This window comes from Apis cerana, linkage group LG1 (genome assembly GCF_029169275.1).
Source record: "Apis cerana isolate GH-2021 linkage group LG1, AcerK_1.0, whole genome shotgun sequence".
Classification (NCBI taxonomy): Eukaryota; Metazoa; Arthropoda; class Insecta; order Hymenoptera; family Apidae; genus Apis; species Apis cerana.
Window position 1 is genome coordinate 3,104,039 of NC_083852.1, and position 18,796 is coordinate 3,122,834.

General features: G+C 36.9%; 1 protein-coding gene across 34 annotated transcripts in view; it reads right to left on the bottom strand.

Annotated features, from left to right (window-relative positions):
- Positions 1–18,796, bottom strand: part of LOC107994778 (CUGBP Elav-like family member 2) — a 383,891-nt gene that overhangs the window by 71,017 nt on the left and 294,078 nt on the right. For all 34 annotated transcript variants that reach the window (XM_062085667.1, XM_062085686.1, XM_062085647.1 and 31 more), the window contains one exon: positions 4,094–4,142. In XM_062085667.1, the coding sequence (XP_061941651.1) occupies positions 4,094–4,142 (49 nt within the window). The remainder of the gene's footprint in view (positions 1–4,093; positions 4,143–18,796) is intronic.

An 18,796-nucleotide genomic window follows, 5' to 3' on the forward strand; every position in this document is an offset into this window, starting at 1 on the left:
TTATCGCGCTCGTTTGACCACGAGCCGTACACGTTCGTTTCTCCTTTGCGTTTCCTGATCTCGTCGCAACATTTCCGATCCTCTCTCAAGCGATTTATTACGACCATCATCGCGACTCCATTCGCAAAATTTCGCCCCGTTCCCGCTTCTCCTTCTCCTTTCCTCTTTGCATTAACAAAAATCTTATCGTCGACCCGAGAGAAAACGTCGAGTATGAATACTAGTAGAATCGAGTATGAGTACGACTACCTTCGATTAAAGAAATTACTTTAATTTACTTTTAAATTCTGTTTCATATTTATATTAAAATAAATGTTCCAAAAATTAAATTTATCGAAACTCATCTAAATCTTGAATATACTACGTTTTGATTTGAATTATTATTATCTAAAATATCTCTAACTCAAATTCATTCAAGCCAGTTAAAACAATAATACATAAATAAAAACTCAAGTATTTCTTATCGTGGATTATCAAATTAATCGACAAGTTTCTCTAATTAGATATAAAAAGCCGCCATATTGTTTAATTTTAATGGTTCTACGTTTAATGGGTTAATAAATTTCTTTATCTTTTTATAGTAGGGTATCTAATCCTAGTTTTTTACTAAACTTTTTAATTTCTACCATCATAAATTATAATTATTAATGATCGATTCTAAATTTCACTCCAAATCTTATATATTTAATTACAATTTTTTCTTTAATATAAATTTTATTAGAATTAATCAATTTATAAATCGAGTTTAACCGCTATTGCCGGCACTCATATTTATCTTTCTCGATGCTTAAAATTAAATTTATCTCGTGTACGCGAGTGATAAGTCGTGAGACAGTTTTCTAAAAAAAAAAGTTTCTTTGAGAAAAATTCCTCCTTCAAAAAATCAGAGGAGAAAATTGGATCGTAAGAAGAAGAAAAAATACGTTCGAGAAGACGCCCGCCTTAGAGGGAAGGGACAGAGAAGTCGGAACAAAGAAGAAGGAGAGAATTGCACGCTGACTCGTCTCCGCCTAAGCAATCGTAATTACGTCATTCCCGCGCAACGTCAAGGATCGCATTGCTCACAACTCGGGGAAACGTGTCCTAATATAACCTGTTTCTAACCGTTCCCGGAAACGCGAATCGTTTCACATATTCCATTGTTACCACTCTTCGAAAGATTAGATCAGATTAATTGTAAACGCTTCCAATATATAAGAATCGTGGCGAAGAATTCTCTTCGTCGCGAGCAAGTATGAATCCAATTGGGAAACAACGGAACGATTGATTCGAATAAATTCCGTTTATCGCGCGACGCATCGTTGATGCATCGATAATCGTCGAAAATTTGACATCGGTCGATAAAACCCGCCTCTATCGAGTGCGGAGAGATGACGTAATCGTGTACAACGATCCCGAGAATGGATGGAACGTGGACGAAGCGTAACACGTGACCGAGTGTGTGTCGTTACTTACGGGAGACACGGCGTCAGCCAAAATAAACAGAATGTCACGGGTATAAATAAAGCTTTCACCTCTTCGCGCGACCTCCTCCTCTTTCTTCTTTCCTGTCCCCTCCCCTCCCTCGCTTCTTCTCTCTTCTCTACTTTTCTTTTCTTCTCCTTTGGTCAGAGGGGACGCGCTGAGAAACTACCTCCTCCAAAAAGAAAAAGAAAAGACGTCCATCCGTCGCGCGTCCATTAAGCAAAGGAGTAATTATAATAAGGGAGAGAGAGTTTGGATTTTTCAAATTCTCGTTTAATTGGAACAGAGTTAATTCGTTCATCGATTAAAAGCGTCTTCCCCGTTGATCGTTTTGTTCGATCTGTTGCGTTTCTTTTTCTTTATTTATTATCCGTTTATTTTTTGGAAAAATCGACGTAAAATGAAACGATTCGCGTATTTATTTAACGCACGATTTTCTTCTTTCTTTCTTCCTTTTTTTTTTTCACGAGAATTTCCAACTTCGAAAACGCATCGTGTAAAATAAATACATAGGAGACGGGGTTGCGTTTTCACATCAATTCGCGTGACTCTTCCCTCCTCATCCCCCCCTCGTGTATCCGTTATAGCCATGCGGTTTCCGGACAGTGTTGCAAAAAGGAGGGAGGGAGAGAGAGGGAAAAAAAAAGAAAAAATAGGAAAAAAAAGAGAGAGAGATCGAAAAAATGAGCGCGATTCTTGGTCCAGCTGGGGCCATAGCACGTGACGGGTGTCGTTAATATTTCATTAGCATTCGTTTTTCATCCGTCCAACGCCCGTGCTCCATTTTTATTTCCCTCCATCCCGCATACCACCAGATTTCCATCACGATACTATTGCACGCGTTTTTCTACGCTTTTGCACAACACACACATATATATATGTGTGTTACAGATATTTATCCCCGGTTACTTAAAGGATCGGCTTTTCCTTTTCTCTCTCTCTCTCTCTTTTTAACATTTCTCTCGTATCAATTTCCAATGGTAGAAAGTGGGAAAAATTATTTAAAAAAATTATTCGCAACACAAGCGTTGAATATATACGTAATTTCAATGGAGAGATTGGAAACCACGCAATTTATCGCAATCAAGAGTCGTAAACAGTATTTTATAAGATAGGTATTGTATAAAATTTGATATCCTTTAGACGTGGGAAGATGGGGTATCTTTCATCTTTGCATCGTTTTCGTTTTGATCAGTCTCTTCGTCTTCGCCCGCGATGACGAAGAATGTAGCTCAAAGCTCGTTCATTAAGTGCTAAATTAATTGGCTGAATTAAGAGGGGGGGAGGGATTGGCCAGATTGTGTAGTCAAAGAAGATATAATCGAGTCGGGGAATCGGACGAATAAGGGGGAGAAAGGGAAAAAGACGTCGAGGAAATGGAACCCTTTTCTTACTCTTTCCCATTCGAAGGACACTTTTCCACCATCGATTCTATCATCGAATGATTCTTGATCTCTCTTTCTCGGGTTCGAAATTAAATATCTTTTTTCCTTTTTTTTTTAACGTGGATGAGACCAGATTTGCGAAGAAGATTTTTAACGATTTTATTTTTAATATTGATCCCAGATTCGAAATTGAATATCTTTTTTCCTTTTTTTTCACGTGGATGAGATCAGATTTGTGAAGAAGATTTTTAACGATTTTGTTTCTAATATTGATCGAAAGATCGATTCTATCATCGAATGATTCTTGGCTTCTCTTCCAGATTCGAAATTAAATATCTTTTTTCTTTTTTTGAAAAATTGGAAAAGTGGAAAGATCGATTCTATCATCGAATGATTCTTGGCTTCTCTTCCAAATTCGAAATTAAATATCTTTTTTCCTTTTTTTTTAACGTGGATGAGATTCAATTTGAGAAGATTTTTAACGATTTTATTTCTAATATTGATTCCAGATTCGAAATTGAATATCTTTTTTCCTTTTTTTTTTTGAAAGATTGGAAAAGTGGAAAGATCGATTCTATCATCGAATGATTCTTGGCCTCTCTTCCAAATTCGAAATTAAATATCTTTTTCCTTTTTTTTTTTAACGTGGATGAGATCCAATTTGCGAAGAAGATTTTTAACGATTTTATTTTTAATATTGATTCTAGATTCGAAATTGAATATCTTTTTTCCTTTTTTTTTCACATGGATGATATCAGATTTGCGAAGAAGATTTTTAACGATTTTATCGATTTTAACGATTTTATATTTTATTTTTAATATTGATAGAAAGATCGATTTTATCATTAAATGATTCTTGGCCCCTCTTCAAAATTCGAAATTAAAAATCTTTTTCCTTTTTTTTTTAACGTGGATGAGATCCGATTTGCGAAGAAGATTTTTTAACGATTTTATTTCTAATATTGATCGAGAGGTTGGAAAAGATTGAAACGAATCTTTTGTTTATATTCTATCATCTGCTAGATCGAAATTTCAAGAAGATAATTTGTATTAAAATATATTATAAAATGTAATTATTCCTTCTCGTCTCGTTAAATTCGAAAGAGCAATCCAATGATCGATTTTGCTAAGGCGAGAGTTGAAACAACGTATTTACAAGGAAATTTCATATTTAAGCGAATAGGGAAGAGAATGGCAAGGAGTTTGCAAGTTTCCACGGAACGAGCCATTGAATTTTTACTCACCGTTTCTGTTCTCGCTGTCCGCGGGCTTCATCTGGATCGGATGGCGCATCTGGAAGAAAATAGAGGAAACGATTTGATTATTTATGCAGGAATTCCTAACGATTCTCCCCCTCCTCCCCTCAACCAATACTATGCATAGAAATGTCTAATTTCGCGCGGGAAATAATTTATTATTAAGTTGATCCTTCAATCCACGTGCGATAAAAAGTTTTAATAAAATGGTGTAACCATGTCGAGGGAAGAAAGGATGTTATAAAAAGAACAGAATAATTTCCGATAATAAAACTTTAATAAAGCTTAATCTGATTTAGTTAATATATAATTCGTATATAATTATAAATAGAATTATAAATTCAAATCTTATTTGTTAAGAATCCTAAGAAGAAAAATAAATAAGTAAAAAGAAAAAGATTCGATCGACTATTCGATTCTGCCAAAACGCGAACAAAAAGTTATATTATAAAAAAAGGAACTCAAAAAAAAAAAAAAAAAATTCCACCATGTAGCCGAGTATTCGATTCTACCAAAGTGCAAATAAAAAGTATTAAAAAAAAATAGAATAAATATGAATTAGAATAATTTTTCAAAATTAGACCGATAATACGCTTTAGTATCTTTTTTTCGTTAAATAACTTGAGCCAATTTAATTAAATTCAATACGCAATTCAAATTAAATCTACATATCGTGTTTATTAAGAACCTCAAAAAAAAAAAAAAAAGAAGATTCCTTTAAACGATCAACTCTCTCCTCCAAAAAAAAGAAAAATTCCACCATGCAACCGAGTACTCAATTCTACCAAAGCGCAAATAAAAAGTATTAAAAAAAAATAGAATAAATATGAATTAGAATAATTTTTCAAAATTAGACCGATAATACGCTTTAGTATCTTTTTTTCGTTAAATAACTTGAGCCAATTTAATTAAATTCAATACGCAATTCAAATTAAATCCACATATCGTGTTTATTATAAGAACCTCAAAAAAAATAAAAATAAATAAAAAGAAGCTTTCTTTAAACTTAACAATCAACTCTCCTCCAAAAAAAAGAAAAATTCCACCATGCAACCGAGTACTCAATTCTACCAAAGCGCAAATAAAAAGTATTTAAAAAAATAGAATAAATACGAATCAGAATAATTCTTCAAAATTAGACCGATAATACACAACTTTAATAAACATCCTTTTCTTCCTTAAATACCTTGATCCAATAATTAAATTCAATACGCAATTCAAATTAAATCCACATATCGTGTTTATTATAAGAACCTCAAAAAAAATAAAAATAAATAAAAAGAAGCTTTCTTTAAACTTAACAATCAACTCTCCCCTCCAAAAAAAGAAAAAAAAAAAGGGAGAAAAATTCCACCACGCAACCGAGTATTCAATTCTCCACCAAAGCGCAAACGGGGGAAAAGGAAGGTGATAATAAACTATTCCACCGATCCAGTATTCACCACCAACCCCCTCCCTCCCTCTCCCTTCACGCGCCTATATCGTTTCCATAAATTTGCCTCCTGCAAACCTCTCCCTCTCCCTTATTAAAAACAACCCCCTCCCCCGTCTTCCTGCTCACGGACAACACGAGCCGCGCGACGAACAATAATTCCGCGCGCAACACGGGGGGGAGGAGGGAATCCCCCGGGCTTGCATTCTTCCGAGGACAAACGCGGATTCCGTATCGAGAACCAGGCCGAGGAGGGAGGGGGGGAGGGGCAGGCAGTGTCGTTGTTTCGCATCGATTTGCTTTTGTAAAATTCCACGGCCAAGTTTCCCGCGGTGTGCACACGCGGGGACAAAGGGAAATACAAGCGGAAAATTAAATTTCCGTTTCGAACGCGAACCGTTCCCCTCCCTTCCTTCCATTCGTTCGTTCGACGTTTCTTCCCTTCCTCTACTCTCCTTTATCTTTTCGTTCTTCTCTTTTTTTTCCTTTCTTATTTATTATTAATTTAATTATTTATTTTTCTTGGTATTTGGTATAGAAGAAATACCGATTTTGATAAAAATTCGAGTCGATTCGTGGAAAAGGATAAGAAAGGAATTGGGAGTTCTTTTGAGGGGATATAAATCGCGGTTGGGTTGTTCTTTTCTTTTTTTTCCTTTTTTATTTATTATTAATTTAATTATTTATTTATTTTTCTTGGTATAGAAGAAATACCGATTTTTTTGATAAAGATTCGAGTTGATTCGTGGAAAAGGATAAGAAAAGGATCGCGAAAGGTTGGGTTGTTCTTCTCTTTTTTTTTCCTTTTTTATTTATTATTAATTTAATTATTTATTTATTTTTCTTGGTATTTGAAGAAATACCGATTTTGATAAAGATTCGAGTTGATTCGTGGAAAAGGATAAGAAAGGAATCGCGAAAGGTTGGGTTGTTCTTCTCTTTTTTTCCTTTTTTATTTATTATTAATTTAATTATTTACTTATTTTTCTTGGTATATTTATAGAAGAAATACCGATTTTTTTGATAAAGATTCGAGTTGATTCGTGGAAAAGGATAACAAAGGAATTGGGAGTTCTTTTGAGGGATTGGAGGATAAATAATTTCTTTTAATAAATAATTTAATTTTGTTGCTCGTTAGTGTGTACCTTCTTTCTTTTTTCGTAATTGGCTTTTTTTTAAATTTGTTACGAAAAAACAATTATTAAAACAATCTATCAATTGTACTATAAGAGAAACGTGTTCTCTCTTTCAAGAGAATAGATTCGAGAGTGAAACTCTCGAGAGAGGTGCACTCCAGGGAATATTTTTTTACGAGCGAACGCGCGTTTGATAACTGTCCAATAATAATTTTTAGCCGGTATCGGTATCACTTGAGAAAACTCCACTCTCAAGAGCAATTTGTACCAGTTTTATTTTTAAATATATTCCCCGCACTCGAACAACGCGATCGTTAAAAATAAATCGAAGCAAATCGAAGATTTATCAAATTTTTCGATTCGTATCCACTTAATTACCCTGAATATTCCCAGATATCACAAAAGCAAAAAAGATCTTCGATAATTAGAGAAAAATATATTCCTTTCACGAAAACGAACGTAAAGAGAAAGAAGCAGACGAATATCTATCACGAGATTAGAAAAAGTGCGCTCAAGTGGGACAAAGTGTTAAAAATAAAACGCGAGTAGAACAAAAACAAAAGAGGAAAGAAGAAAAAACTTCATCCGTACGATAACGTTTCATCGATCATACGTCTCTTTACATACGTCTCAATATACGTATCCACCGTATAGAATTCATCTGGCCGTGTCCCCTGCGTTCTGAGACAAAGAGACGAGGAGGAGAAAGAAGGAGGGATATTTGATAGAAAAAGAGGAGAGAAAGATCGTATCGTATCCAGAATAAATACTCGTTACGATAATTAAAATGTGGAATCGAGGGAGAATAAGGGGTTTGAATGCAGAGGGCGTAAGTTAATCCCGGTGGCGATATCCGGGTCAGAGTTGATAATGAGCTTCATCCATTGACGTACGATGTTGCCGATCATTACACTCTTGTCTAGGGTGGATATCTATCCCGTTCATGCCAAATAGCCGACCCGGCCATAATACACCTAAAGCGACTTCCCTCGTTTCCCATTCACCAGCGAAAATAGGTTATTCGCGATCGTCGATATCCTCCGTTATGACTTCGAAAAAAAGGAAAAAAGGAGAGGAGGAAGGTGGACGATTCCCTCTCGTTTTCTTTTGCGACGCGAAATTTTTGTCGAAATTGGAGTCACTTCTTCAACGTCCATTTCAAATCCAGAAATATGTTAGATTTAAGAAAGGGTGACACCTGATCATGGAATAATTTCTTCAACGTCTCCACGGATTCTCTCAAAAGAAAAAGTTGCTTCTCTCTTTACATCCCCTTTCGACAATTTTCCCGAAAAATGATTCAAAGGGAGGAGGGCGATAAACAACAATACCGTGTTTCCGTCCGTGAAACGAGCTACTCGGGCGGGGCAAAATGGCGGGCGCCCGGCAACAAGAGCGGGAGAGCACCGCGTTCTATTCAACGCGGGGCATAACGCGACTGGTGTAAAATTTCGACAATTGCCCCCCCCTCTTAGCGCAACGACGTCGTCAAAAATTTCTGGAAAGGGCGGCGGACACGGTGCGCACACGCGTTGTCGTTGCACACGGTAAATAAATTAAGGGGAGACTTATGGTGCACACGGATAAACGGCCACGGTTTGTGTGATTAATCTGCCGTGGGTATATTAACGCGGCCGGATTTCGGGGAGCAGGGACGGGGATCAAGCTTGGTGATTTAGGGCGTAGGCCGAATTCGGGCTATCAGGCAGCCATCCAACCGACACGCTCGTTATACGCCGTGTTATATTCCGTATAAACGGGTTAGGGGAAAAGTCTTTCGTTTAATTTATGCGAAACGCCTTATCCGTTTGATCGATCGATTCCTTCTCGAACAATCCTCGCGTTCCTCTTTCAGGAGAATCTGTCCGATTTTTTTTTAATTATTATTTTTAAAAATTACGCAATTACGATTCTTGTGCGTTCTCATTAAAACTAGAGATATATATATATATCTTCGATCAACGAGCCATTTGATAGTTTATGATGATTCGTAGTTTTCGGTAAGATGGTTTTGTTTCAGAGCAAGACATGTACACGTGTAAAAAGAAATGATTAAATTGACAGGGAGATAGAAATTTTGAGAAACGACAGAGTGTGAGGGGAAGACGACTTTAAGGAAATACGATATTCGTATACGGGTTCGAGGTTGAAGATATTCTATTTACGAATCTTCTCGATCTTCCAGACACGGAGGAATTTCTCGTATCGCGCCACGAGTATGAAATTCATATCTATGCTAAGCGCGACCCCCGCGTTTGCCTTTAGTGGTTTCTCCTTCGCGTCGTACCTTTATATTGCGCCACGATTCCATGATTTCGTACACGCACACTCTCGATGCACCACCCGAAACCGTATATCGATTCGTCGAAAAATAAACTCTGCAGTTTCGAATTTTCAATTCTTCTCTCTCTCTCCTTTCCTGTATATACGAATATTCGACAAATTCCAATAAAACTCCTTCTCTCCTTCCCGTTTCCGATTTTTTAATCCCCAACGAGTCCACTTCTCGTTGTATTTCGCGCAGTAAAAATAAGTAAGAGAAACCGACGAGCAATCATTCCTCGAGTTTCTTAACAATCGTTCGAAAATCAACAGGTCCCCACACCTCAGCTAGCGACACGAGCCGCGGTACCGGTTTGAGAGCGGGGCCAACACCCACTTTCCTTAATCCTTAATCTCGTTTCGTTCGTAACGCAGCGCCAACGTGTCTCGAAATTCGTTCTAACGTTCCTCCGTCTAATTTCGTTCCCTCCCAATTTCCACGGATCCGCTGCTGACCTCCCTTTGCTTCCGGAGCAAGGAATTCTCTTCCGTCGATCCCACGGATCGGCGAGGGGAGGAGGAGGAGGCGCGCAACTCGATTTAAAGTTACACCCGCTGCTTACGTATTCTCGTTTTCCGCTCGTTTCCGCGGCTCCTTTATCCTCCTTAGCCAGGGAGTCGCGCGTCCAGACTGCTAAAGCAGCAATTCCGCACGCCCTGCGCGGCTCGTGACTTTTAATCTCGACCCCATTTTGAATGGCCGCCGGAATAGGGTAATTTTTGTAATCTTTGCGCGGAGGGAGGAGAAGGAGGAGGAGGAGGAGGAGGCGTGGAGAATTTAAAACCGCTGGTGTACGAATATTTCCATATTGTTTATTCGAGGTGATGCTAGGGGATCAAGGAAGAGGTTTATTATCGATTAATTAACAATTGTTTCAGGGGATAGAATATAGATACAAATGTGTGTAAGAGGTATATTGGAACTCTGCATTCCTTTGCAGTGTTCATAAAGATAGACAGTCTAATTCAAACTCTGCATTCTTCACAAAGATATTTGATGCAGTGGTGAGGAAGATGTTTAAAAGAATTTTGTGAAAGAATACAAATATTCAAACTATATATTTTTTTTTGCATAAAGAGGATACAAATATTTAAACTCTATATTCCCAGTCTGTGTACAACAAATTTTATATTCTTCATGAAGATATTTGGTGCAGTGTTGAGGAAGATGTTTAAGAGAATCTTGTGAAAGAATACAAATATTCAAACTCTATATTTTTTTTGCATAAAAAGGATACAAATATTTAAACTTTATATTCCCAGTCTGTGTACAACGAATTCTTCATGAAGATATTTGGTGCAGTATTGAGGAAGATGTTTAAGAGAATCTTGTGAAAGAATATAAATATTCAAACTCTATATTTTTTTGCATAAAGATATGCAGTCTACTTATACTTATATAAATATAATAACTTATATACAATCTCTAAGGAATTGTTTAGATGTTTATATAAGAGGATACAAATATTTAAACTCTATATTCCCAGTTTATGTACAATGAATTCCATATTCTTCAGCGTTCATGAAGATATTTAGTGCAGTGTTGAGGAAAATATTTAAGAGAATTTTGTGAAAGAATACAAATATTCAAACTCTATATTTTTTTTGCATAAAGATATGCAGTATATCTGCTTATAACGAATTGTTGAGATGTTTATATAAGAGGATACAAATATTTAAACTCTATATTCCCAGTTTATGTACAATGAATTCTATATTCTTCAGTGTTCATGAAGATATTTAGTGCAGTGTTGAGGAAGATATTTAAGAGAATCTTGTGAAAGAATATAAATATTCAAATTCTATATTTTTTTTTATTATTTAGTGTAGTGTTGAGGAAGATATTTAAGAGAATTTTGTGAAAGAATACAAATATTCAAACTCTATATTTTTTTTGCATAAAAAGGATACAAATATTTAAACTTTATATTCCCAGTCTGTGTACAACGAATTCTTCATGAAGATATTTGGTGCAGTATTGAGGAAGATGTTTAAGAGAATTTTGTGAAAGAATACAAATATTCAAACTCTATATTTTTTTGCATAAAGATATGCAGTCTACTTATACTTATATAAAGATATGCAGTCTCTAAGGAATTGTTGAGATGTTTATATAAGAGGATACAAATATTTAAACTCTATATTCCCAGTTTATGTACAATGAATTCTATATTCTTCAGTGTTCATGAAGATATTTAGTGCAGTGTTGAGGAAGATATTTAAGAGAATCTTGTGAAAGAATATAAATATTCAAATTCTATATTTTTTTTTATTATTTAGTGTAGTGTTGAGGAAGATATTTAGGAGAATCTTGTGAAAGAATATAGAAATTCTATATTTTTTTTGCATAAAGATACGCAGTTTATTTATAACGAATTGTTGAGAAGGATGTTTATATAAGAGGATACAAATGTTTAAATTCTATATTCTTTTTCAGTATTCATAAATACACCCAGTCTACGTATAACGAATTCAAACTCTATGTTCTTCATAAAGATATACAGTGTACTTATAATGAATTATTGAGGAAGATGTTTAAGAAAATCTTGTGAAAGAATACAAATATTCAAACTCTATATTTTTTTGCATAAAGAGTTTATTTACAACGAATTGTTGAAAAGGAAGAGAAATATTCAAACTTTATATTTTTTTTTGTACAAAGATACGCAGTTTACTTACAACGAATTGTTGAGAAGGATGTTTATACAAGAGGATACAAATATTTAAACTTTATATTCTTTTGCAGTGTTCATAAATACGCTCGGTCTAACGAATTCAAACTCTATATTCTTTAGCAGTGTTCATAAATATACGCAGTCTATTTATAACGAATTCAAACGTTATATTCTTTAGAAGTGTTCATAAAGATACGCAGTCTACTCCCAACGAATTATCGAAGAATATATTTATGTAAGAGGATACAAATATTTAAACTCTATAATTTTTGGCAGTGTTCACAAAGACTATTTACAACGAATAGATGAGTTAATCGATATCAACTTTTACGTCCGTTTTTTTTATCACCCACAAATAACACAAATCATTCAACTTTAAATTTGACTTTCATTAACCAAATTAATTTTTACCATTTTCAACGTAAACTTTTGTCTCATCGAGAACGTATATATAAATCCCAAAAAATTTAATTAATAAAATATATTCTCGCAATTAATCCAACCAATATTTGCACAACTTGCAAACTTTAAAAAAACTATATACACCACAAAACATTCTATCCCAAATTAATCCAACCAACCACGATAATCCCATTTTAAACAGACACATCGGGAAATATCCTTCCACATTCCATTCCACCTTCCTTCCTTTCTTTCCCCCGCAAAGAAATCCTCCTTCCTCCCCCAACTCCTCTTCAATTTCCCCGGCCACCCCGAGGCGAGCGGCGCAACTACAAAAGTGCTACTTCTCACTTTCACCGTCTGCTGACTCTGACTCCGCGACTTTTAATCTCCTCCATCCGCCTCTCGTCCACGATATATATATATATATATACGTATTTTTATGATATTCGAGCGGACGTGGGAAAAGGGCGCGGATAAAGGGAAACGGATAAAGGAGGAGGAGGGGGTGAGATTTAAAAGTTACGTCGAGGATGGCAATAGCCGGTTGCTTGGCACGAGAAAGGGAAAGAAGAGTTGGGGAGGATTGAAATTGATGGATGAATTTTATTATTATTCGATATATTTTTATATATATATATATATATATATATATATATATATATATATATTTTTATATATATATATATTCGATACGATTATACTTTTTTGACTACGAATAATCTAATCAAAAATCGAAGTAAAAGATAAAATTGTTGTCAATCCTTACTCCTCTCTCATCTCTTTCCAATCGTAATACAAAAATTATGAAGAAGAATATCGTGTGATTAATCGAGTTTATATATATATATACGTACGATTCGTATATATTTATACGCGTATTAGGTGTCATTGGATCGTTTCGATTCCGTTTCCCCTTCTCGACCGACGCGACACAGCGAGCTCAGTATAACAAAAGCATCGGCGCGATCCACATCTGTGTAACTCCCTGCTTATTAAACACATTCTTTCCTCTCCTTTATTTTAATCATTTTCACTGCTCGAAAATCCCTCCCCCTTTTTCTTCAAAATTCAAATAGAAACGATTACGAAAAATATTTCTGTCGTATTCTATATGCACAAAATCGTTCGAGATTTCACTTTTTCGATACCGATCAAAAATCCAAACCACACGTAGCCCCCTCGCGTACCGTTTCCTCCTTACCCTCTCTCGTTCGACCCTCCTCTCGAGGGTTGTAACCGCGTCCTATGAATTCCTGCATTCGTCGTGTAAAAAAAAAAAAAAAAAAAAGAAGCGATCGGGGACGACGAATATTAAAATGGACGAATTGGGCGGCTCAAGGGGGTCAGTCAGATCGCCTGGTTATAAATTCGTTTCGCGTCTCGCCGCGTCGATGAAAAAGGGGGAGGGTCGTCGTCCTCCCCCTCTTTTTTCCTACTTTGTTCTCGAGGTATCGGCGGGAAATCTGCATGTCTGGGCGGAGGGGGAGGGGGTCGGTCGAGTCACGCGCGAGTCGAAACGATTTCGAAACGTCGCGGCAACCCATTCGCCCTCAATGAGGGTGGAATACGTGGAAACAGTGCAGAGCGTTCACAGTTGCACGGTGATTGATCGTCCGTATCCTTGCTTCCGTTTCGTGAATTCTAATTGATCGGATCGAGATGAGTTTGGGATGAGGTAAAAGAGTGAGATCGTTGTCTTTGTATTTTTGCAATTTTTAAGCACTCTCGTACGATACAAAATTTCGTTCCGTTCCAGGCTTTGGAAAGTTTATGGAAATGGAAGAGAAAAATTCTGGATCAACCTTGCGAACGGTTTCTCGGTGCAGTTCGAAGATCTTTGGTACACTCGGCACAGTTTTTGCAAATGGGCGTCTTGCTTTCCAACGAAGAAAGAGACGTCGAAGGAATGGTTTCTCTAAAAAAAATTCTTCTTCTCTCCTGGAGAGAGAGAAACCTCCATTACGAGAATTAAATCTGCTTAAAAAAAGGAAAACTTTATCTACAGTCACGATAATTATTTCCCTCGCAAGTTTTTCACAATTCTATCGTCCGTTCCACTGTATTTTATTACTAAAATGGCGTTTCTTCTCTCACGTTCCTTCAACACGTTCTTAAATTCCAAGAATAAATTCCTCCCTTTAATTACTCGCCAATTAATTAATAAAAATCTGGAAACAGCTTCTCAATTCGCGAAATATCGTTATATATTTCATACCCGTACGGTTAAACCATAACGTGGGGATACAAAAAGCGTTTATTTTAACCCCATAACAGGGGCTCCCACCCCGGACACGGGATAATTTCAATTTAAAAACCCCTTTAAATCCGGGGGGAGACACCGTGGGTGGATACATTTTTCTTAAATTTCGAAAAATGTGCACGGCTTAAAACTTCACCCCTGCTCGCCCACGCGAGCTAATTGTCGTTTTAATCTTTCCGCTAATTAAATTTATCTCGTCCGGCGCGAATGTTGGACGAGGGAGGGGGAAGGAGTAAGGGATGGTTCTTTCTCTTTCTCGCTCTCTTTTTTTTTTTTTAATAATTTAAACGCCGTGTAATTTACTTCCCTTTGTTTTCAGACAGCTCCGTAATATCCGCTCGATGTCCTTTTATAAATTTTTTAAAATACGCGTATATATATGTATATATATATATTCCCTCCTTTTTAAATATCACTGTTGAAACGCGTAATTGCGATGAAAATGACGGCGGCCAGGTCGTATGATAATACTATTTCGCGTTGATAAGGTTGGTATTCTTTTTTCCCTTTTTTTAGCGCGTAATAAAATATCGCTCGTTTCGTTTCTTTATTAATTCGATAATCGGGCAACACTTGAACACAGAGCGTATATGTCGTACGTTTTTTTTTCAAATTAAAATTAAAACTGTCGTATCAATAATTGTAAAAAGTGTATTTTTGACAATTCGATCAATACTGAAACAGTAATTTATTTGTCAACTGAAAGTTTCCAAGTTTGACCCGAGAAGATTTTCTAATAAATTAAATTTCAAAAATAACAAATTCACAGATACATCCATTCCCTCGACCTCTCCCAAATACAATTAAAAAACAATAATATTCGAAGCGAAAAACTAAATTTTTCCACATCTATTTCCTCTTCCAAAAGGAGGGTTGCAATTAAAAATACACGATTGGAAACAGAGAGAATCGGAGGAAAGTTGGCATAAATTTCGCGAGTCGTTATCAGAGAGGGGACTCCCCTCCCCGGAAATGCCGGTTCGAGGATCCAGTTCGGTTTCCCGCGGAATCGGCGCGACGTTATTCAATTTCCGCGCTTCCCTCCACCCCCACCCCCGAGAAGGAGAGTTTCTTTTTCGCAGTTATTGACGCAGCGACGAGTTTTCGAGGGTTTTTGCCGGCTTATCCGCCATACGATCTCGTCTTCATTTCCGCCACGTCGACGGTCCTTCCACCCACCATCGCGCCTTCGTCACCAAACTTTCCGCGCTTACGTTCGCGAAATCTCCCCGCCCTTTCTCTCTCTCTCTCTCTTTTTCCCCTGCTTTTCATAAGACGCGACCACCGTGAATATATTTGGGCCACGTATCACGGGCGATCTTATTACTGCTCGAGCGAGAAAGTCCCTAGACTTTCTTTGTCTCTGAAAAAATTCTCGTTCGTGGAAATTGTCACCGCGGATGCGACGTGGAAAGGAAGGTGTCGAGTTTCTGATAGTCTTCGAGATATGATGGGGGTGAAAGGGATTCGCAAATGATTATATTGTTGAAATATTATTATGAATAATTTAAGTAAAAGATAAAAAGAAATTGTCGATATTGTCGACACCATGATATATTTTCCGATTTAAAATTTTAAATTTTGTCTCCTCTTCTCTTCTCTTCTCTTCTCTTTTTTTTTTTTTGCAATCAAGTCCCTTTCGAAAAGATTTGAAATATGAATGAAACGGGTATGATAATTTTCGTCCTCGTCAAAGAAAGGCGAGAAACGAAGTTTCCCCCTTTATCTTTCCTCTCCTCCTCTTTTTTTTTCCTTTCCTCCTCTTCTCCCCCCGAAAATTACTATGCCGTACCTTATTGCTTCCCTGTATCGTTTATATCCCTTCGTTACATAGTAATTAAAATTCAATGGCGTTCGACGTTTGAAATAAAGAGTAAAGAAGAACGGGGCAAAAAAGAAGGAAAAAAGAAGGAGGGAAAAACACCAATATCTATGCGAATAGTTATGAACTATAATTTCCCGCACACCGAGAGATGGCTATTCAGAGATCGATTTTAATCGAATTCCCTCGAATGTACACGCGTCGAGGGAGGAGAGGAGGGGGGGGGACGAAACGATTCCATCGCATCGAAAACGAAATCGTTCGCAAAGTAAACTGTAATCGTTCAATGATCGTGAATTCCGGCAATTTCATTCCTGAATATTCACGATTTACATCGGTCGGCATCGCACTTTGATTTATACGATATTTTAGTGAAATTTCCTTCGTATAAATATTTAACCGATACTAATTCCACCGATTATTCGAATTTAAATTTAATTATTCGTCGTACCAATGATGGTGTACAACAACTGTATAAATAATTGCACATAATGCGTTGCACGATTCCAGAAAGCCACAAATCGATGATAAGTCACGTTCTCGAAAGAGTAATTCAATCGATCAAAGTTTCGATCGAAAGTTTGAAAAAAAATAAACAAAATTCTCGTAGCTTTCCAATTCTCGATCTTTCGGGAACGAAGATTCGACAGACACGTTGCGAGCGATATCATCGGCGATTTTCGGCTAAGGACAACGGGCGTTACGAGTAATAATTCAACAAACAGCGGGCGGCGGATACGATCGGATCGGTTGCAGTCGATTGGCCGGATTTCCTGGAATACCAATGGGGCACTAAAAGTGATTAAATTACTTGGCAAGCCGGTGGTAAACTGCGGGGTGATTGATACGCGTGCGCGCGTTCATCTGGCGTTCGAATGCGCGTTGCGATCATTTATGCGTGACTGACGTCTGTTTATTTCCTCCGCAGATTTACTCCGCCTCGATCGAAACTCGACTCGGAGCGAGAGGAGGAGGAGGGAGAGGGCGCTTCCTCCTTCCACGTCCGAAATATCTTTGATGAAGACGGAGTATGTGTATGTATATGTATATCTCTTATTAATTTTATTTTCAGTCAAGAAACGTAAATATTTTATCGTTTAGATTCGAGTAATATTTGTAATAATAATAATAATACTATTATAATAATAATAACGTTATCAATTTAAACGAATATATAATTATTCGGAAATTAAATTATCCAAGTTAATTGTGCATTAACTGTACACGGAGACATATATTACAGAGAAGATTACCGGCGTTAATTGGGAACTAGTAGTTTTGGCAAGCAAATCAACGAACGGGGAGAAATAATTTCTCGGTGGCCGATATTATGCACAGTGTAACAAAATGTATTATCTACCGATGTTACTTGTTACTGTGACCAGTAATCGGTAAATAATTTTTGACGTTGTCGACATAGTTTAGAAACACGTAAACTTGGCAACCGAGCATCCCTTCCCTCTTTCTTTCGATTCGTGCGTCTCCGAGATATAATTAAAACATTGCGAGTATACCCTGTTACCAATATTGCTGCAATTATCGATACATTAAATATGTGAGGAGAATTAATCGATGTAGAAAAAAAAATAATCACCAGAAGAAACTAACTTCTTCTTTTCACCTCTTACACAGTTACGATCATGATTGTTGGATTGTTCGGAAAGTAATTTCGTTTCTTCGCACGAGCGTCGCTAGCATCGAACATGTGTATCCAGCCAACTTCACCTCGAACCGCGTTGTTACTCGACGGTTCATTTGTTAAGAAAAATTCGGAGAATAAAAGCAGCGTTTTCTGCATATTCTACTTTTTTATTAACCGAAGAAGGTAAGAACGCGAAAATTTGTTTTCAAAATTTCGTTCTAGAGAAAGTTCGAGCCGATTGAAATTGACGAGGATTGAATTTGTCGAATTCTAACCGTTCAATGTTCGCACGAAACGATTTATTGGTCTTGAAAGAGAACGAAATTACTTTTCGAACAATATTATTATTTAATTCTTTACTTCCTCCTTCTCTACGATATCATATTTATATCGTATTTTTCATAGAAATCATTCCCAATCTTCTCTACGGAGAGAATATCCTTTCTTATTCCTTCCTTACACGACAACGTAATCTCACTTTATAAAAGCAATTATCCACGATGATCCAGAGACTGCAGGCTCGTTTAACCCGGAAACGGTGTCGTTTCGCGAGGAGGGGGAGAGGGACAGATAGATAGATGAGGAGAGAGAAAGAGAGAGAGAGAGTTATATACGCGTGCTCACGATCCATTTCCATTTCGCGCTTCTCCATTCTACGGTTCCTACGACGGCGTGCCACATTTCTCAGGGAAATGGGAATCGATTTGAAGAATGTCGTTGCGAAACTACAGTTGGCAACACGCCCTCTGTTCCTCTCCGAGCTATCGGGTCGTCCCTCTGATGTCCTGCTGCTCTCACGGCCCATCTTCCCCACCACTCCCCACCGGTTCCCTCCTCCATCTCATTCACTCTTCTCGCTACTCTGCACCGCGATATCCTTGGAAACAATGCGAATTCACGGCGATCTTTTCAAGTTCAAGTTTTTATGATACGGGCTCATTTGGAAAATTTGATTTAGAATATTTGGATTATTGCGTAAAATCAGATATAAAATTAT